The sequence below is a fragment of the Pundamilia nyererei genome, unplaced genomic scaffold (assembly GCF_000239375.1).
Source record: "Pundamilia nyererei isolate P.nyererei 1_Seehausen unplaced genomic scaffold, PunNye1.0 scaffold00004, whole genome shotgun sequence".
Taxonomy (NCBI): Eukaryota; Metazoa; Chordata; class Actinopteri; order Cichliformes; family Cichlidae; genus Pundamilia; species Pundamilia nyererei.
The window spans coordinates 7808783-7829722 of record NW_005187405.1 but is presented as its reverse complement, the minus strand read 5'-3'; the positions used below and the strand labels follow the sequence as shown (position 1 = coordinate 7829722).

Below are 20940 nucleotides of genomic sequence, written 5' to 3'. Positions count from 1 at the left end.
AGCGAGGTCTATCGCGATAGTTTAATTTTTCTATCGAGAAAAAGTTATATCGCGATACATATCGTTATCGTTCTATCGCCCAGCTCTAATTTCTTGTGCTAAATGAAGACTAGGCTACTTAACATCAGGGATACAATTTCTTATTACTTGAATAGATTATATAAACCAAAGTGAACCATCTTTACCAAGAACAAACGGAGGACTGGACTTTATACACACAGTGGGCTGATTAGAGATATAATAATCAACACAGGTAAAAATGATGAAGGGACTAAAACTGAGCAAGAAAACCAACTTTCAAAGTAAATTAGAACATAAGTGAGAGAACTGATGGCAAAACAAAAAGAGGATTTCTACATTGCTGCACAGGTGAAGCATACAGAGCTTGATTTTTTTCCTTCTGACATGTTTTGCAGGTTATTGTCGGCAGCATCTTTGAGGTGGTGTGGGGTTTCTTCAGGCCTGGCATGTCATTTGGCATCAGTGTGCTCAGGGCGCTGAGACTTCTGAGGATTTTTAAGATCACAAAGTAAGTGGGGCAGCAGGACAGTTCACAGAGAAAGTAAGTCATGACAGCCTGGGTTGCACGATGGTTGTTGAATTTTTACACGTTCCAGCTGACAAAAAAACCAACTAAACAAAAAAAAAACCCGGAGGGTGTATTATTTTATTATTATTTTCTTTTTCCAGATACTGGGCCTCTCTCAGGAATTTGGTGGTGTCCCTCATGAGCTCCATGAAGTCCATCATCAGCCTGCTTTTCCTTCTCTTCCTCTTCACTGTGGTGTTTGCTCTGCTGGGGATGCAGCTGTTTGGAGGGAGGTGCGTACTGACATCCTTAATTGTCAGTGAACTCGGCCAAATCGGTTTTCCTTTTGATTTCAATAATAATGGCACCGTTTTGAAAATCAGTATCTGCTTCCTAAGATCTAAACAGCAGTTTCCTCAATGGTGTCCTAAAATAAGAGGAGAGGAAGCGATATGTCCAGATGAAAATAGCTCTGCATCCTCCTCCTCCTCTCCTTCCTCCTCCTCCCATTCTTCCTTGGTCATATCTGACCCTGCTTTCTATCTGCCTCCCCTCTAGGTTCATCTTTGAAGATTACACTCCCACCAACTTTGACACGTTTCCAGCTGCCATCATGACAGTGTTTCAGGTTTGGCTCCCACAGATCCCCTCATTTCTGCCTGCTCTCCATGACACATTGCACCCTGGGATATTTCTCACCCCAGGCGCAGATTAAACAACTCTGCTGGCTCGCTCGCTCGCCACCCCCTGCCTCCGCCATCATCCCACACATCCATGCACACATATGCGCACATGAATATCAGACAAGGGAAATGTGGAAAAAGTCCACATCGTATCTGCTACACATCCGCTGCACTGTAAAAGTGTTTTGATCAGCAGACGCTGTAATTATTGCCTTGCTGCCATTTTAATACTATACTTTGAACTGGTTGGTAGACAGTGACTTTGTCTCCTGTGCAGTGAATCTGATGTGAGCAATGTGCAAAATATTCTGTGAATTTGCCCACAGATTTTGACCGGCGAGGACTGGAACGAGGTGATGTATAATGGGATCCGCTCGCAGGGAGGCGTTCAGTACGGCATGTGGTCATCCATCTACTTCATAGTGCTCACATTGTTTGGAAATTGTATCCTTGTTGACCTCAAAAGTGGTCAGAGAGCGCTGATAAAAAGCGTGATGCCTATAAGTGGTGGAAGTATTTTAGATAAAAATAGCGACATACCCGAGTGTTAAAATGCTTAATATCAACAGAAGTACGCCGAGTTAAACTAGTATAAAAATGTTGTATCAAAAGTCAAATCTTTAGCAGAATATCCTCTGGCATCAGTAACATTGATGCAAGATGAGCAAAGTGTAAATACATGTCTCACCAGCCACTGGCCAACAGTTTGTTAACACAAATACCTAATCAGTCAATCATATGGTCAACATGACCTGCTGAAGGTCAAACAGCACCAGCATGGGGAAGAAGTGTCATGTAAGTGACTTTGAACGTAGCGTAAGAGCAAATACGTCAGTTTAAGGTGTCGTTCTTTGTGGTCTTTATTGGTAAATGCAATTAAAATAGATTTGTAGGTGAGTAAAAGGTGAAAGGAAAGTATACAAGTGGCTGATTAATGACCAAACATACCTACACCAGATCACAGCAAGTACAGTAGGGGTCAAAGGTGAGTCAGCAGGAGAAGGATCAAAACAGAAATTTATATTTGACACCAAAGAGCGTCTTTGGATGGAAACAAGTGAGCAATATTTAGCGCTTTGGTGACATGACGGCATTTAATTTCGCGCTTTGCTTCGGTAGTCCTGAAGAGCAAGCTAACTGACATTCATGCGATCGCCTAAAATGTGATTTTATTTGTACTTTTTGGCGTTTTTGTCCTTGACCGACATTACGACAGACACGCTGCTGAATGTCTTCTTGGCCATTGCCGTGGATAATCTGGCCAATGCACAGGAATTGACAAAGGTTTGCACTGTTTTTAAAGTTTGTGCTGTATGTGACACACGTTCTGCTGTTAACCGCTCTTCGATTGCGGGCGTGGTCTTCTTCTTTAGGATGAAGAGGAGGAAGAAGAGTTTTTCAACCAGAGATACGCCAGAGGAAGAGACGGCCTGATAGCTGAGTAAGTTACTGGTCAACATCTAACAAAAAATCCACGTTTAAGATGAGATAACCACAGTCTTCACAGCTCTTAAGTAACTGAATTTGAAATTGGACTAAACTCTCTCACAGTTCCTCATTCTCAGTCGTTTTTTTAGTGTTTTTCCAAGTCATTTTCCAAGAAGTGAAATGAAGCTAATACTTAACATATGAATGCTGTGGGGAAACTGATGGCTCCTCATCTTACTGTATTAGAGGGGAGATGTGTTAAAGTCAGATTAAAATAAGTCAAGATCATTTATTTCCACCATGAGAAGAAGTTGTAGGTGTAAGTGTCAAATGTTTAAAACAGTATGTTCCTTATTTCTTCAGCTGCGCGGTGAATGCAAGGTAGAAAGGCATGTTTAACGTACTGATGCCAAAATTATGAATGTAAATTGAATGTGCCTGATTTAAAAGCATGAGTCATTTCCGACTCTCCGAGCTGCATAACTGAAACTCCTGTGACTGCCTTGGCTTGTGATTGGTTATGGTCAGCCTCTTTTGTTAATCAGAGGGGTAATTCTTCACTGATTTCCTTGCTCCTTTCTGCGACCTGGCGGCTTTCCCACAGGTCTAATTATCCCATAAGTTTGGGAGGAGAAGGGCGGGAGGTGTACTTCAAAGGTTGTCGGGAACAGTGGGAAGTCTGAATGTGTGACTCTACTGGGAGGAGGCACACTTTGGAGTGGGTCTGATTTTGACCAAGTTTGCCTGATTAGTGTGACTCCGGCTCATCAGAATTTCCACTGTGACAATGACATTTTTTGTTGGAGGGCATAAAGATGTTACGTAACATCTGGGTGTCCTGCAGAGGCACGTTAAACCTCTCACTGAGAACACTGACCTGGCTAGATTATGGCTGCACCTGTCCTTCCTGTGTTTTACACCTCAGACCTTTTTCACAGCAGATTTTCACTGTATTCGCAGGAAATGCACAGCTGCATTCAGGAAATCTAATGACGGCTGATTTCTTCTTGAGGAGAGTATTGTGGAGGCTGGCGCTCTGAATTAGCATACTGGGACATTTAATGGGCCACCACTAACATTTGAGCTATGACAAGTCAAAATGGCTGCTGTGAAAAGGGTCCATTAACTACAAATGTTACTAAGTCAGATTTTCCTGACCATATATAATTAGAGATTGATAAATGTGTTTTACCTTCTTCCCAAGTAGACTTTTATTTATGGTGCAATAAGAAAATCAACTTGCAGAGGCTCAAAGCTTCTTTTTTACAGAATAGTTTTATTCAACTGTTAATGTCTTGTAGTCGTTAAAATACTATTATACAGTAATGTTGAATAAAATGACTCTGTTGGTGCTTTTAGGATTTGGTTTTAAAGTACAAATGTAGCAAACTTCCAAGAGTAGACAGTACTGTGCAAATGTCGTGAGCCACATCTCGTTTCTCTATATTTTGCTTCCAAGGAACCAGACTTTCATGTAAGTTTTTAAAGTGGTTTTGAGCAATAGTTCTCTAAGCTTTCTAAATGTCTTCCAAAGTGTTTCTTTGGAAAATGGCTGCTTTTTCACCAGTTTTCAATCCAGCCCTTGTACCTGACCATTTTTAGAGGATTAAGTTTTGTTTTGGTTTTTTTTGTTTGTTTTTTTATTTGGTTTTATTTTGAGTTACTTACTCTGCATGATTAAAGCATAAAATGCACCTAACTCAAGGGACAAACCAGCGTAGTGTTTATACATAACAGACATAAAACAGTTTAAAATTGAATCTTAAACTATCATTTGTTCCAATTTCTTTGGTTGATCCTACAAAAAACAAGAGACAACAGAGTTTGACAGACATAAAATAGCATTTTTCCACCAACAAGGTGATTTCCAGAGAACTAGTAGCTGAAAACTTGCCATGTCTCAACATGGTGTGCAGTGTGTCCTTAAAAAAACTGAAGAAACTGGACAAGTGAAGAAGAAGAAGAAGAAGAAGGCCTAAAAAAATTATTCCAATACAGCATTCCAGTGTAAGGGAAGCAGGGAGAAAAGTTTGTGGTATTCCCAATAAGAAGTGCATGGAAAATCAGTGGCAACGGGTTTTATGAAGCAGTTATATAATACAAATTCAAATCAATATGTATGGAGAGATCAGGACACTGAGCATCTACAGCAGGGGTCTCCAACTCCAGTCCTCGAGAGCTACTGTCCTGCAGCTTTTAAATGTATCCTTGTTCCGACACACCTGAATCAAATGAATGGCTTGTTACCAAACATTGCCAAACTTGATGGCGTGCTGAAAAGGTAATTCAACCTTTTGATTCTGCTGCGTTGAAGTAGGCATGCATCTAAAAGCTGCAGGACAGTAGCTCTCGAGGACTGGAGTTAGAGACCCCTGGTCTACAGCCATCTGTAAAACATGGTGGAGGCTCTGTCATGGTTTTGGGCTACATTTCAGCCAGTGGTATCAGAGGCTTTGCCAAAATTTATTTGATTTTCATCCAGCATCCTGCATTAACTGGAAAGCATCTAAATGGCAACACCTTACTGCTGAAATTGAAAAATTTGAATTGAAATTTATGCGTAGAGGAGGTCAGAACAGAGGTAAAACAGTTGAGGCTCTGTCATGGTTTGGGGTGCATTTTAACCAATGCTGTTGGCTCGAGAACTATTCCTGAAGACTACTTAGAGAAATGAGAAGAAAACCTGCGTAAGAGAGTTCAGGCTCTGTTGAAGAATAAAAATGGCCATACCAAATACTGACTTTCACCTTGTTTCAATTGTATAAACCAAATTTAAACAAATGAAGGGTCACTCAGTATTTTTTTTTAAAATTTTACCAAAAAAAAGTATTAAAAATTATTCTTTAGAGATATGGCAGAGTGATGGGGAAAAAATCCTTCTGAACTTCTAATATGAACTTGTCTATTTTAGCTACTTCCAGTCAAGTCAAATCAGAAGCCGTTCAGCCAGGTTCCCCTAAAAAATAAAGAATTTGTTATTAGTGAATTAGAGAACAGACGCTGTGAAACAGAGAGTAGTAAAGGATATCAAAACAGTAGCAACTCTAGCATGCCATGCACATATTGTAAAATACTAGTGTCCACAAACAGCTGAGGCTGTACTTCTTTTTGCTGCTGTTCAGCAAAACACAAGGGAGCACCGAAGGGTGTGGCTGATGCTCCCATTTGTTTTAATTTGAAATGACGGTGCTATATTGCGACACCACCAAAGTCTCTGCAAGCTGATTTGTTACCATATGGATCAGGACTAGCTGCTGCCTGCACACCTGATCTACTCTGATCACCAGAAAAACATGACAAAAATCCCCAAAGCGATGCGATGTCAGGACACGCCTGCATAAACTCTCTCTTACTGGTCTCGGACTCTAGCTGTGACACTGAATGTATCATTTGTCTGTTACATATTTGAATGTTAGTCTCGTAAGTGCTGCAACAATCGAGGTGCTGATTTGATGTGTATTACAGTGTTCTTCTGGCTCCATCATGTTGTCTTGTTATATGCTTGTTACGTGGCACTGACCAAAATGTTGTGTTCGATCATATCAATCGATCTTCAGCCATCAAGATCTTTGAATTTTGAATATATTTAATGTAAAACGCCCAAAACTATACAGCGGCCTTGAATGCAAAGTGTGCATTATGATAAATTAAATGCTAACTTCAGTCCTCTTTTGGATTCAATTGCAAGTACAGTTTGTTTCGTCTGGACGCGTTTTGTTCGGTGCCACAGCAAATGTTCTGTGTATGTTGTTAAACACTAATGTCTTGTTTTCAAATAATCACTCATTGATTACATGGACAACAAAAGAATCTGAATACCAGTAAGTATAACTGTATGCATCTGTGTCACACAGAATTTCTCTCTTGAGTTTTCGTACTCAATTTCCCGTAGATGTTACACAATGTTTGCACCTTGATCCTGCACCCTTCGTTTTTGTTCTCGTGGGTTTTTGTTTTTCTCTTTTACTTTCGATCTGTCCTTACTTCTCAGGCATTGTTTGAGTTTTTTGGATGCCTTTGCATTTTTTGCACATTTTTTTTTTTCATGGGAATTTTTTTTGTGTGTGTTACTAATCAACTAACATTATAAATTCACAGAAAAGGTCTGTCCTTTTCTTGCAACTTTTATTTTACTTGTTTGTTTTTTAAAATATATTATTGGTATGCTAAATGAATAATAGTGTTCATGTCTTTTTTGGTCACTAATTCCTTAAGATGAATTGCAGAATATTTATTTCGAGTACATTGTGGTCCTCAGTGGCAGAAGAAGACCCTACCTGTATCGGAAACGTGCGATCCACAGGGGCCGGCCTACCTTTCCAGATGAACCGGATGGTGCACTGGCTGCTGCAGACGAGCAGCCCCTAAATGGCTCCAACGCCTTTGCCAACCGCCGCGAGCGGAGGAGAAAAGTTAACATGTCGGTGTGGGAGCAGAGAGCCAACCAGCTGCGCAAACGGCGCCAAATGGCGAGCAGAGAGGAGCTGTTCAGCAGCCCTACAGAAGACACCGTCGAAACTCCTACCATTCCCCACCACCCCTCCAACCTTTCCTCAGAGGCCAGCCCAGCTCACCTACCTGAGTCACCGATGTCGGTGGGGATGCCTCTTCCCGAACCTCCAATGTCCATCTCTATTCCCATGCCGGAGCCTCCAGCAGCTGAACCTCTGGTAAACCTCAGCGAGGAGAAGACAGGAGGACCAAACCACCGGGCGGCAGGTGGTGGCAGACACAGGATGGCCCGAAAGTTCAGGTCCAGTCAGGCGCCAGAAGATGGAGCCCGTCATAGACGCCACCGCCATCGCGAGGCTCGTATTGAGGCGAAGAGTCTGGACTGTACGCAAACGCCACACGAGGTGCTACATATCAGAAGGTCGCTCAGCCAGGAGAGAAAAGTACTGGATGAAAGAGAAGAAAGGGAAGAAAGGGAGGACAAAGAAAGAGGAGAGGAAGAAGGAAGCTCAGTCCACGATGATGGGACATGCATCGTTAACCCCTATGCAGAAGTTGGAGAAGATTGTATAAGGTAAGCCTGCTCTCATGCATTTCTCGACTGGTGGAAAGAAGCTAAAGTGTTTTAAATTTTAGGTCATTTGCATCATTTTATGTATAGATAATATTTTTACCTTTTATGCTATGCTATGCTTAGAAATAAACACCAAAGGATTACGAGGTAGGACACTCGTTCAACAGATGCAACAAGGAAATGCGTATATAGATACCGCAAAGCTGTGGCACAGTTTCTCCATGTAATGAAAAAAATTGTATTGTTACTTCAATTTAAGTTTATTCTGGAGCAGTTAAGCAAAAAGCAAAATTCATTTGTTCTATAGTAATTAGTTATATGGTCAAACATTCTCGGAGAGCAGCAACATGGCGTTAATACAGAGCAGACCAGGTGTCAGTGACAACAATAAAGGAAAAGCTGGGGTGGATGTGGGTTGCAAAGAGGATTGCATCAGTGGTGTTGGGAAGGTTACTTTTAAAATGTATTCCACTACAGATTACAGATTACATGCCCCAAAATGTATTTTGTAACGTATTCCGTTACGTTACTCAATGAGAGTGACGTATTCTGACTACTTTGGATTACTTAATATATTATCATGCTTTTTACAACTACATGAATGTACTATTGCTGTGTGATTTATTACTTTTACTGAAGGTTGCACTCCATACCAATACCAACTAGATTTTTAAATCTTAATATAAAATGAATAACAGTAGGTGGACATTAGGTAAGGCTGCGCTTTATGCAGCGATCTCATATAGAAAACTATTCCGCGCGTATATAAAACAGGTCTGCCGCTCCGAACCATAGTAAAGGGACCTCTGGCTAATACGTGGGTTCCGTGTCGGGCTCATAACCGAAAACTAGCTTCACTTTGTTGTCTGGGTCAACTTTGCTAGCGAGAGACAGAGAGAGGCGTAGAAAGGCTGCTCCAACGGAACTTATTGTTTCGGAGGAAAACACGACCACAGTGTACAGTCGAATCAATAGTTTACTTACAACGGGGCTCGTCAGGCACTCTTTTTGGCTGCAGTGGTTATTATCATATTTAAATGTTTCCATCTACCATTTCTGCTCGGTGACAACTCGTACTTTTCCACTCTCCTTTTCGACTGTAACGGAATACAGTTACTCATATTTTGCATTTTAAATACATGTATTTCGTTACTCACCAACACATGTGCATCAGTTAACTGACGTGGGCTGCTCTTGAGGTGATCTGTTACCACCTGATTTATTAGATTATCATTGTGCTCAGCTGTACTTTGTGATCTGCATGAATTAATGCCATGCTCGGTTTTGGTGAGGTTTTTTTTTTTTTTTTTTACAGAGCTGCTGAATGCAGTGCAGATATTCCTGATCCTCCTCAGTGTGAACAGATAGTGGACAGCACCTGGTCAGAGCAGGTTGAGGGTGGCCACTCAGATCAGTATGAGCCACTGTGCCAAAACATCCCAGTGGAGACTGCTTTAGAGGCCACAGAGTTCACTGTGAGTGCTATAGAGTCAGAAAACCGTAAGGCATCCATCAAACGGGACAAGTCTAACCTGGAAGACAGCGTGACCATCGAAATGTCTGCACAGCCACTTCTGGAGCTCACACCCATGACAGGTAGCACTGTGACCACTTCTCATTGCAGTCCTTTGCACAATGCATCACAAAGTGGGATTTAGTGTCAGTATCACTGTACCACACTGTGTAGGCGTTCTTGACATCTGATAAAAGTGGCCACTAGTCTTTTTTTCCCCCTGAATCCACTGTGTTGGTGACTCACATTGTTCTTCCTTTGTCAGCTGTTCATGGACAGCTAAAACATTTTTTCTTTGCTCTCATGTGTCTGTCTGGGGTTTAGTGAACAATAAAGAGTTGGAGGCATACCAGTCTGACCAGAATGAAAATGAGGAGGACACAGAGGAGGAAGAACCTCCAATTCCTCCAAAACCTGTACCTCCAGACAGCATGTTCATCTTCAAGGCCTCCAACCCGTAAGATGTAGCCCAATCTTCCAAATCATTGATTATCTGATGGAATACAGTACTGTGCAAAAGTCTTAAGTCACCCATCATGTTTTAAAAAGATTTCACTAGGAAAATGAGAAATAAGTGAAACATGAAACATACAGAGTGTATAAAGTGAAAACAGAGCTCGTATAATACAAGTAGTCTTTGTAGTTTATAGTTAAGAGTCAATAATTGTCATTGATGAAAATGAAGCCTCTACCAATCAGATAGTATTTCATGATGGATCAAAATCTGATGGCACCTTCTGCATTCATGATCCCTTCTCAAACACCACTGTGTGAAAGGCAACCCCAGATCCTCCACCATGTTTTACAGGTTGCCGTAGACACTCACTGATGTACCTCCCTCCCCAGCTCCTTCATGCATATTGACGATGTTGTGAACCAAGACTTTAAAATTTGGATTCATCACTCCATGAGACCTGTTGCAACTAATTTTCATCACAGTTCTTGTGTAATTCAACATACAACCGCCTTCTCTCTCCGTTTACCTTCCTTAATATTGGGTTATTAACAGCTGCCCTTCCACACAGAGATTTCTGATGAGGCATTTTAAGAAATTACAAGAAAGTTTGGCTCCTTGGAAACAAAAGAAATAAGTGGTGACTCCAGACTTTTGCACAGCATTTTAAATACTTGCTTTCTTCTTGTTTGTAGTAGCAGTAGTTGTTTCTATGCATGCTACTCACGCAGTTATATGCATCTTCTTTGTTGTAATGTAGCATCAGGAGGATTTGTCATTATGTGGTCACTCTCCGCTATTTTGAGATGACCATCCTGCTTGTGATCGTGGCGAGCAGCATTGCACTGGCTGCCGAGGACCCTGTGTGCACTAATTCAGACAGGAACAAGGTGAGCTCAGACAACATCTGTCTTAAAGACTTTGTTTTTTTTTATGAAAATGAGATTTACACAATCAAAATGATCATCAAATCACCCTCAGATGTCTTCCAGATGGCCTGAAATGGTCTCATGAAACTGTAGTTCAGTGCAAGTCTTTTAGGTTTGATCTCTAGTTGACATAACACTGTGTCAGCAACAATGTGCTGTGACACATTTGCTATCGCGCACATACAAGGTGGCAAGCAGCCTGATAGCTGCGCAGTTTGTTTTTCACGACTTTTCACTCATCTAAGTAGCATGGAACGTGTCAAGAGTGACCGAATAAGGACATATGAGTAAAATCCACACTGTGCTTGGGTATAAGTCGAGTCAGTCAAGTCAACAAATGCTGACAAGTGCTCAACAACATCAGGTTAAAACACGTAATTTAAGGGATTAAATGAAAAGTAGGCACAAATCCCCATCAACGAGTCATTTTAGATTTTGCACAGTAGCTGCTCTCACTCACCAGTGCCTCTATGGTGGTTAACACCTTCACCTGACATACGGAAAAGCACCAGTTTAAGCCTCAAGGGGTCAAAAGCTTGTGTACTGCTAATGCTCATTCGAAGTCTGTAAAAAATGGGAGGATTGCATCAGGATGGGCATCTGGCTTAAAATTTGTTCCATATCAAATATGCGGATCCATCTGCTGGGGGGACCCCTTGGGAAGTGAAGGAGCAGCTGAAAGTACCCGGCTACTTATGCTCACTGGACACTTCATTAGTTACAACTTGCTGCTACTGGGTTGGGTTCAGAACTTCCTTAATTTCCAGTGGCACAGATTCAACAAGGAGCTGGAAACATTCCTCTGAGATTTTGGTCCATATTGACATGATAGCGTCAAACAGTTGCTGGAGACTTGTTCGCTGTACTGCCATTTCATTGCATTGCAAAGCTGCTCTGTTGGATTGAGAACTGGTGACTGTGGAGGCTGTCTGAGTATAGTGGTGTACTTTTCATGTTCAAGAAACCATTTTGAGACAATTTGAGCTTTGTGAGACCAGAAGATGGGTACATTGTGGTGTGAAAGGATTGGCATGGTCGGCAGCAATGGTAGACTGCAGTGCAGGAAAATTTCACACCTTTACACGATCACCGCCAGCTCAGGATGTCTGGCCTGCAAGGCAGGATGGATCCATGCTTTGATGTCTGTGCCAATTCTGACCCTACCAGTTAAATGTCACAGCAGAAATCAAGACTCATCAGACCAGACAATGCTTTTCCAGCCTGCACTTTTAATACAAGACAGGATGGATCCATGCTTTCAATTCGCTAATGTCAAATTCTGACCAGGCAACATTTTTCTAATCTTTTATTGTTCAATTTTAGTAAGCTTGTACGAATTGTAGGGGCACCCGGCGTGGTCTTCTGACCATCTACTTCATTTGCTGACGAACTGTGCATTCAGAGATGCTCTTGTGCCATACCTTGGTTGTAACAAATGTAACAAACTTCCTACCTGCCTGAGCGTGTGGCAGGTCTTTTGTGCGTTTCTACAGGAACTGGAGAGGAGGTGTGGCTTATTTTTAACTAACAACACTGGCAGCATCTGGGCCCTGAGAGCTCAGTTCCTGGGCGGTTCTTCTCCCCGAGACACCTTTTTGGATTTTGGTTACTCCTTCGTTTGTTCTCTTGCATTAAACAACCTTGCACATGCCATCTCTTCACTCATGCACTCATTTACACCACTGACAGTACTGACCACACAGTTTGTGGTTAGTGTAACTTATTTTCTTGTTAAAAATCAAACATTTTAATTGTGTGCATCTCCCTTGTAGTCATTGCTGTGTGCCCCGATTTGTGACACTGAGCTACTGATCCCTTACTAACAGCTTAAGTTATTCTCCACTGACCTCTGGCATCATTTTTGTTCAGAAAACCAACACTCCCTGGATATTTTCTGTTTCTGACCATTCCCTGTATACCGTAGAGATGATTGTGTGGGAAATCCCATTAAATCAGCAGTCTTTGAACCCAACACAGGTGGTAAAAACCCCAATGCAGTCAGTGGAGCCATCAGAGTGTGTGTTGTGTGGATCTTAGTACTCTTCAAGGTCAACAAAAGAACTTAAAGGGGCACTCTGCCAGTTTTGCATATAAAAATAAGTTTACTTACAGCACTGCTTAGTTTGTAAAAACAGCTTTAAGAACAAGGTTATTAAGATTATTTGTGGAGTCAGTTGACAGATGGTACCATCAACGTGAATTTTGGGGAATGTAGGATCCAGCAGAAGGATTTTGACCCCATGAGTCACTCAGCTGAATGGAATTGTTAAACGACATTACTGGAGCGTCTCCTTGAGGAATATCTGGGTTGGTTAGAGCACCAAACAACATGTGTTTTGTGTGTCAAAGTATGCAAAGTGACCCAGAGCCACACAGAGTAATTAGAATTTCTGTCTATAATTTTCTCAGTTGAGTAATTGAGTTGGTTACCTGGAGCTATACTTTGACACCGCTCACAAATGTACTGATTCATTCTAAGAAGATGTGTCCTGAAGCATTAAGGTGGATGAATCATGCCAGCTTGATGCTAGCAAGTTCATTGCCACTGGCAGGATGGGAAAAATGTAAATTTGATTTACTCTTGAGGAGCTTTACGTGTGGTTGTGTGTACCGTCACTCATACTAAATGCACCTCAGAAAAATCTCAAACTCTGGACTGAACTTTTAAAATGTCATTTTTTTCCCTAATTTTGAAATTATCCAGGTGCTCCGATATTTTGATTACGTCTTCACTGGAGTGTTCACCTTTGAAATGATCATCAAGGTGGGTGGCTGAAACATTTTCTCTTCTTTCATCGCAATTTCAAAGACTTCACCTTTGCCAGTTTGTAACCCATCTGTGTGGATGTGTGTGTTCGTCCCCCAGATGATAGACCAGGGTCTCATTCTACACGATGGCTCTTATTTCCGAGACATGTGGAACATGCTGGACTTCATTGTAGTGGTGGGAGCTCTGATTGCTTTTGCTCTAACGTGAGTCACATTACAGTGCTGCCTGTCGATGACTAATGAGTGATTCACTGCAGCAAACAGTTTCTGAGAATACAGTATTGTATTAAACGACTTTCCCTCAAAGACTCGCACGCTGCAAGTATGGAGGCATGAGAAGACCTGTACAGCGCGGAGCTCATATTTAACTGTTTTCTCTGTGTAATTTAGGTGGTGTGGTTAAACATGGGTAGTGTGTGTCGCAGCGTTTTGTTTCTTTACTTTTGAGTGCGAACATTACTAACTAAACTTTTTGTGCTTTTTGTTGTAATGTAGAGAATTGTATGTTATTTTCTCTGTTGTTGATATAGCTGTGATCCTTTGAGCTTTGCTCACAGTGTATCTCTTTTTTTTTTTGCCTCGTTTTTTTTTTCTCTGTTGTTCCTGTGGATATTATGACTGTTGGGGCTCCCAGCAATGTGATGGGGTAAAAATTTCAGTCACACTAAATGTAAATGTGCCCCATAAGCCACTCATATTTTTCATGTTTTCATATCTTCTGATTTGTTGTTTTCTACATTTAAAAAATATATATTTTTGTCTGCCTTTTGTCTGTTTGCTTTTGATTTTGTCACATTTTGACATTTGACTCATACAACGGCAGAGCCTGGCAGGTATCGGGGGGGGGATGCTGATAATGAGTCATTTTGTCTATCAAGTCATCAGTTTTGCATGAAAATGAACATAAAACAAAAGTGTTCCAGTATATGCACACACAGCTCACGACAAGGCTAATATTAAGATAAAAACATTAATTCTCAGTGTGATCTAACTTTGATAGAATAAATATATTTATTTGAAGCCATGAGTGTCACGATGAGCTGTGTGGCTGGCAGTGGCTGGATCCAAGTGCAGGACTCTGAGACAAAACATTAACTTAAGGCGGCAGCTTTATTTGCTGGCAATACAAAAAACAAAAACTCAAACTAGGATTGTTTAACTGTACTGGGATGGGATGCCTTGCTTGGCCTGGCGATAGAAGACGAGGGTTACACACACAACAAATGTGGAGGATGCAACAGGGCTTAAAAAAAAACACAGGGCTTAAATACATACTGAGGTGATTAGGGAATGTGAAACAGGAGGAGAGCACAGCTGGGAGTCATCTGACATGACAAGACAAAACTCAACACATTGACATAGTACACAGACTTTCAAGGTCTAGGAGCTAGGAATACTAGAGACAGAAACCAAAACCAAGAGAATCAAAACAAATCATGGAATCAAGGATAACTAATACAAACAGAAAAACACTGAGTCCACAGTCTCAGGACCGTGACAATAATCGTGCACAAACTACTAGTGTAATTGAATGAATCAGCTAAAATATTTGATTTAAGGGTTGAAAAAATACAAATGATCAAATATTTTACAGCTGAAATCTGTCAAGCTCCAAACATACACCCTCAAGTTGAATGTTTCCCCATTCATTTGTGTTTACATTCAGTTTTTACTGTGTTTTTTTGTTGTTGTTTTTGTACTTGTCTGTGTGCATCAGTCTGACCGTACAGCTATGTTTCTCAGTGCTACATTTCCAATGTCAACAGAAACAACAAAGGACGAGACATCAAGACGATAAAGTCCCTCCGAGTTTTGAGAGTCCTGCGACCCCTTAAAACCATCAAGAGACTTCCTAAACTCAAGGTGTGATGCAGACATCTGCAAACAGTCTGCTGTTCTGTTTTCTGGTGTTGTTGCACCAGTCCTTGACAGATTTTATTTGTCTTTCTCCTGCGCAGGCTGTTTTTGACTGTGTGGTCACATCTCTGAAGAACGTTTTCAACATCCTCATTGTGTACCAGCTCTTCATGTTCATCTTTGCTGTCATAGCAGTGCAGCTTTTTAAGGGGAGGTTCTTCTATTGCACTGACAGCTCCATGAATACAGAGAAGGAATGCCAGTGAGTGAACTCCGCTTCACCCTCGTCTGTTCCTACATTAGTGTTTTTAAAAATATATATACTTTATATATCTGAAACTCCTCCTACACATTGTCACTCAAAATGCACTTGTACTGCCACGCAAGATCATTTTTAATGTAAAATATGAATATGAGGAGTTAAGCTCTATAAGAGGTTTAAAGCAGTAAGTTCCTGGAATATGCTTATTCAAGTTAGATTACAAGACTAATACCATGTGTGGAAGAAAGTTTATACAGGACTCCATGCAGTCCTGTGAAAACACTAAGTATATCATTATTGCTTACGCAGGATTTAAGAGGGTAAGATGCTCAGATCTCAGATTCTACAGTCAAATGTGAGTCCATCTGTCTAACAGCTAAGGCTTGGGTCATGCAAGAGAACTTTTCTGAAGAAATTATTTAAAATTTCATTCTCATTTCTGAGCTGTCTGAACCGGGTTGAAGATGTTATGACTAAGACTGACTCTGTGTGATATCTTACACCATATATATGGCTTTGTTTTTTTGTTTTTGTTTTTTAAATCTGTGCAGTATTGTGGTGCAAAATCAATATAAATCCTTCTATGGGAGAGTATTACGTGGTTTTAAACTCTTTAAACAACTTGAAGGAAACCTACCCAACAAAATCACAACAGGAAGAAAATAAAACATATAAAAACATTTTAAAAAGGGGAAAAACACGACTTTTAAGACAGCACCGTCAATCAGAGAAAATGCAAAAAACTTCAAGCCTTGACAAAAAAATCCTCCAAATTGAAAGTAATGAAGCAGAAAATTACAAAAAAGGGCCCAAATGTGCAGCTTTGCTTATTTCTTATATAACCTCAGATAGTCTGTCATTGTCTGCAGATGCCAGTGAATAGCATGAGAGTAACAGTTACTTGTAACAAAGGCTTTAATGCTTCTCTTTTTTGTTACAACCGCTGGTCTAATCAGTGAATTAAGTGAAATGATGACCTCTGGGCTATTCTATTCCCCACAGAGGCTACTACATTGACTACAGCAGAGACAAAAAGGAGGTGAAGAGGAGAGAGTGGAAGAGACACGAGTTTCACTATGACAATGTCTGCTGGGCTCTGCTCACTCTGTTCACTGTTTCAACTGGAGAGGGGTGGCCTCAGTATGTCTCCTTGCGTGTTTATAGGCTTTCAGCTCAGTTTTTCTCAGCACAAAATTACTTTCTATAACTTATATGTGCTATAAATGAATCAACCACAGGTAATATGATTTTTTTAAATGTAGGGTCCTCCAGCACTCTACAGATGTTACAGAGGAGAACATGGGGCCGAGTCGGGGGAACCGGATGGAGATGTCAGTTTTCTATGTGGTCTATTTTGTGGTCTTCCCGTTCTTCTTCGTCAACATCTTTGTGGCTCTTATCATCATCACTTTCCAAGAGCAGGGTGACAAGATGATTCAGGAGTGCAGTCTGGAGAAGAATGAGGTACGGAGCTGTGACAGCATTTCACACAAATTCAAGTAATTAGGCATCATCTTTTCACACATAATGCTCATTTTCTCTCCATCAGAGGGCTTGCATTGACTTTGCCATCAGCGCCAAGCCGATGACCCGCTACATGCCCCAGAACAGACAGACCTTTCAGTACAGACTGTGGCACTTTGTGGCGTCGCCCTCGTTTGAGTACACTGTGCTCGTCATGATCGCCCTCAACACTGTTGTTCTCATGATGAAGGTAAGTGGTTCATTCAGTAAATGTGGAACAGTATCACAAATCATTTTAGATTGATTTCCCAAAGGCCCAGAGAGACACTGGTTTAATTTCATGCCAGATTTTTTTTAAAAATCAACTTGCAGAGTATTGAAACTCAACTGTAAACTCTAAGTAGCCTCAGTGAGAAGTGACTTTAAACCTGTGCCACCAAATCAGTCCTTACCCAGGAGACATGGACTCCAAAAGACCTCTGGAGGTGTCCTGTGTGTAGATCACATTTATATATTTTTTTCTAAAAGATGCCACAGATGCTCAAGCAGACTGGAATCCACAAGCCAAGTCAGCACTCTTTGTCACTTTATGCAAAAAACATGAGACTGGTCAGATGAGGCCAACTTCTTCGTTTGCTTCATACTCCAGCTTTCACATTCATGCACCCATTGTAGCGCTTTTACAGTGAAGGATCAGCACATGCACTTTGTATCATAGCCCAGCTGGCTAAGGTTTTCAGCATTTTTTGCTGTAGCTGCTCTTCTATGACCTCCGCTGCCTCACAGGTTTACCAGTAGTCCTTCATTTTTACCTCACTAGATACAAAGTGCTGCATAGCGGGAACAGACGAGATCTGGTATTTTGACAGGACGCTGATACTCTTGTCTTGCTGTCACAGTTTTGGCCGTGTTGCTCATATATCACAGCCTTCCTATTTTTCCTCTGTCAAGAACTGACTATTCTGCAGCTCTTGTAACAAAAAATGCTATTTACCTGTTTTTTTTTGTTCTTTTTTGTGTTGTGGCTGCTTGGTTGTACACAGTGTGTAAGTTTGAAGATTTATACCTAAAAGCAGGGACTGGGGTTTTTTTTTTTGCTACAGCGGAAATTTGATGGCTGACTATGAGAGAAAACCTTGGAAGGCTTGCAGTAGACATAAGAGAAGATTTACTTTGTATGGTATTCAGTAAATTTACTTAATTTAATTTTAATTAATTAATAAACAATCGCTTTACAATTACTTTGGTCACTAGCATATTACCACAGAAACCGTAGTTTACATGGAAGATGCTGAGTTGTCTGCAAATACTTGCAAAGTACTCACAGAGCGGTCGTGAAAGTGCAGAAAGCACAATGCAAACATTCGATTTCAAAGTAAAAGTTGCACCTTTTGAAATTTATTGGTTGCAGCGGTAAGCCACAACTTTCACTCTGAAGTTTCACTAAAGCTCAGTAGTTGATGAGTGTTTGCAGACAAGTCGACGTCTTCCATACAAACTATAAACTACCAAACACTCCCCAACCAGCTGAGGATTACACATTTTTTCCTGGCAGCCAGAGGTTGCTAGGGGGTCTCTGTTTAACAGAAAATGGTTGTCGTAGTCCCCCATGCTTTATTTATCTAGTTATAGCCAAATCAAGATATTTAACAAGTTTCTGAGATTGTCTAACTCTTAAAATGATTAAAATCAATGTTTGAGTTTTCCTGAAGTTCAAAATCCTGTAATTACAAAGTTTTGTCTTATTTTTGTTTTTGCTTTTGTTGTGTTTTTATTTTTAATTGACATTTTGGAATCACTATACAATACCATCAACTTCAGCAATTTGTCACTACATATATTTTTCTGTTTTTTCTATATTTAAACAACTAAAATATCCATACAAAAAGAATGAAAGAAGAAGAAGAAGAAAAAAGAAAAAGAAGCAAAACAGTTTTTGTTGTGTTTTAATTGAACTTCAGTAGAAACCTTCAATTTCCATTGATCTGTCTTATTTTTTTACTGTTAGGTGCCTTTGTTCAGTTTGTTTTGTTGTCTTTTCTCTTCCTTGCACTCTTCAATCAATGGAAAGGTTGAATTACACAATAAAAGAAAAGAAAAACGTTTTTAAAACAATACTGTTCAGTACTTTTCATGCTCACGTTCATGTGTTGTGTATATGTGAGCTGTGTTGTGAAGCTTGCCTTGTCACAAGAGAAGGTTTTGGAGCCACCAAATCATAAACACAGAGATAATGTAACTGTCAATACGTGTGTGTAAACACATTTTCTATTCATATGGATTGTCCGTCCGTTTTAATTCTTTGTATACCGTGCTGAAATTAAACTTAGAGAGGCAGCTGCAAATCCATCATTATGACCTTTAAAATTATGCTCGTCATGCTCACCAAAATGTCACCAATAATTTACTAATTATGGTAATAACTGATTGATTGAATGTCAGTTTGACCTTTGGGCCTGTTTTCTTTGTTCTTGCAGTACCACTCAGCCCCGGCAGCTTACGATACAGTCCTGAAACACCTAAACACGGCCTTCACTGTCCTCTTCTCCATGGAGTGCATACTGAAGATCATGGCGTTTGGTTTTGTGGTGAGCAGAACAAAAGACTTTAGATCACATTTAGTTGAATTTCTCCATGTGCGATGGAATTAACCGAAGCGTTTCCTTTTTCCTGCAGAACTACTTTCGAGATACTTGGAATATTTTTGATTTTATCACTGTCCTTGGCAGCATCACAGAGATAATTGTGGATTTACAGGTAAGCCCCTGCCAAGGCACCATTCGTTTTCACACTGTTGTGACCCTAAAATAAAAAGACAAGAGCATACTTTCTTTCCAAGCTTCCTGGTGTGTTACCCTTCCTCCAGACACAACTTAAGTCATGTTGTGATGAAATTCGCCATCTGTGTTTTACATCCTGTCTCTCCCTTCTGTTGCCACTCTCTGTCTCTCTCTCCTTCTCTCTCTCGGTCACCCTCTCTCCAACCACGTCTGTCCCAGTCGGTGAACACCATCAACATGAGTTTCCTGAAGCTTTTCCGAACTGCCAGGTTGATCAAGCTGTTGAGGCAGGGTTACACCATCCGTATTCTGCTGTGGACCTTCGTACAATCCTTTAAGGTTTTCCCACTACCTTTGTTTTTTATTATTTTAAAGATGTATCTAATATGCTCTAAGATATTATAACAAATTACAAGAAGTTTTGATAAACTGTATTTCCTGTTTCTTCTCCACCAGGCTCTCCCTTATGTCTGTCTTCTTATTGCCATGCTTTTCTTCATATATGCCATAATTGGAATGCAGGTAATATTTTCGATAATTAAACTACATCACAAATATCATAACAAACTCGTAGCTCTCACTTAAGGTCTGCTTGTTACTATTTATTCCTCCAACCCAACAGTTTTTATCGATAAAAAGAAGGATTCTCCTTAATTTAGCATAATTTCTGTACATATTTTTTCCTGGTATATCTGTGCCCTATCAGTGGGGCCACAGCTTGAAAACATCATGGTCATGTACAGTATAGAATAATCAAAAAGCACGCACATCATATTCAGGATATTTATTTAGTACTTACTCGTGTCTGCACTGTTATTTGTATGAGCTAGTTTGATCTTAACGGTTTCTGTACATCCATTAGTTACTTTAAGCCATTTTTTATACTATGCTTAGTTCTGCCTGAGGTTTCTTCCTGTTAAAAGGGAGTTTTTTCTTCCTATTGTTGCCAGTTGCTTGCTCAAATGGTGTAGTTTGATTGTTGGGTTTCCTCTCTGTTATGGTAAGGGCTCTACCTAATAATATAAAGCCTCTTGAGCCAAATATTATTGTGATTTGGTGCTATATAAATACAATTGAATTGAATTGAATTCAAGTATTTGCTCACATTTTTGTTTGGCCTGTTCATGCTGTTGGGCCACATTGAGAAAAATAAAAAGATGTATTTATGTGCCAAAATTGGTAATTTATGCCAATCTTTAGCAGTAGTTAGTACCTTAGGATATACATGAAGTGTTGTAAAACTAAA

At 40.4% G+C, this 20940-nt stretch overlaps 1 protein-coding gene across 3 annotated transcripts in view; it reads left to right on the top strand.

The window, feature by feature from the left end:
• The window catches only part of LOC102215393 (voltage-dependent R-type calcium channel subunit alpha-1E-like), a 75513-nt gene that overhangs the window by 45229 nt on the left and 9344 nt on the right, over nt 1–20940 (top strand). For all 3 annotated transcript variants that reach the window (XM_013912669.1, XM_013912666.1, XM_005721437.2), the window contains exons 15-38: nt 417–529; nt 691–822; nt 1088–1157; nt 1539–1656; nt 2429–2496; nt 2586–2653; nt 3004–3021; nt 4100–4114; nt 6899–7666; nt 8982–9262; nt 9504–9636; nt 10394–10523; nt 13267–13326; nt 13429–13535; nt 13966–13977; nt 15098–15194; nt 15290–15450; nt 16453–16590; nt 16713–16914; nt 17000–17164; nt 19392–19502; nt 19591–19671; nt 19914–20033; nt 20151–20216. In XM_013912669.1, the coding sequence (XP_013768123.1) occupies nt 417–529; nt 691–822; nt 1088–1157; nt 1539–1656; nt 2429–2496; nt 2586–2653; nt 3004–3021; nt 4100–4114; nt 6899–7666; nt 8982–9262; nt 9504–9636; nt 10394–10523; nt 13267–13326; nt 13429–13535; nt 13966–13977; nt 15098–15194; nt 15290–15450; nt 16453–16590; nt 16713–16914; nt 17000–17164; nt 19392–19502; nt 19591–19671; nt 19914–20033; nt 20151–20216 (3234 nt within the window). The remainder of the gene's footprint in view (nt 1–416; nt 530–690; nt 823–1087; nt 1158–1538; nt 1657–2428; nt 2497–2585; nt 2654–3003; nt 3022–4099; nt 4115–6898; nt 7667–8981; nt 9263–9503; nt 9637–10393; nt 10524–13266; nt 13327–13428; nt 13536–13965; nt 13978–15097; nt 15195–15289; nt 15451–16452; nt 16591–16712; nt 16915–16999; nt 17165–19391; nt 19503–19590; nt 19672–19913; nt 20034–20150; nt 20217–20940) is intronic.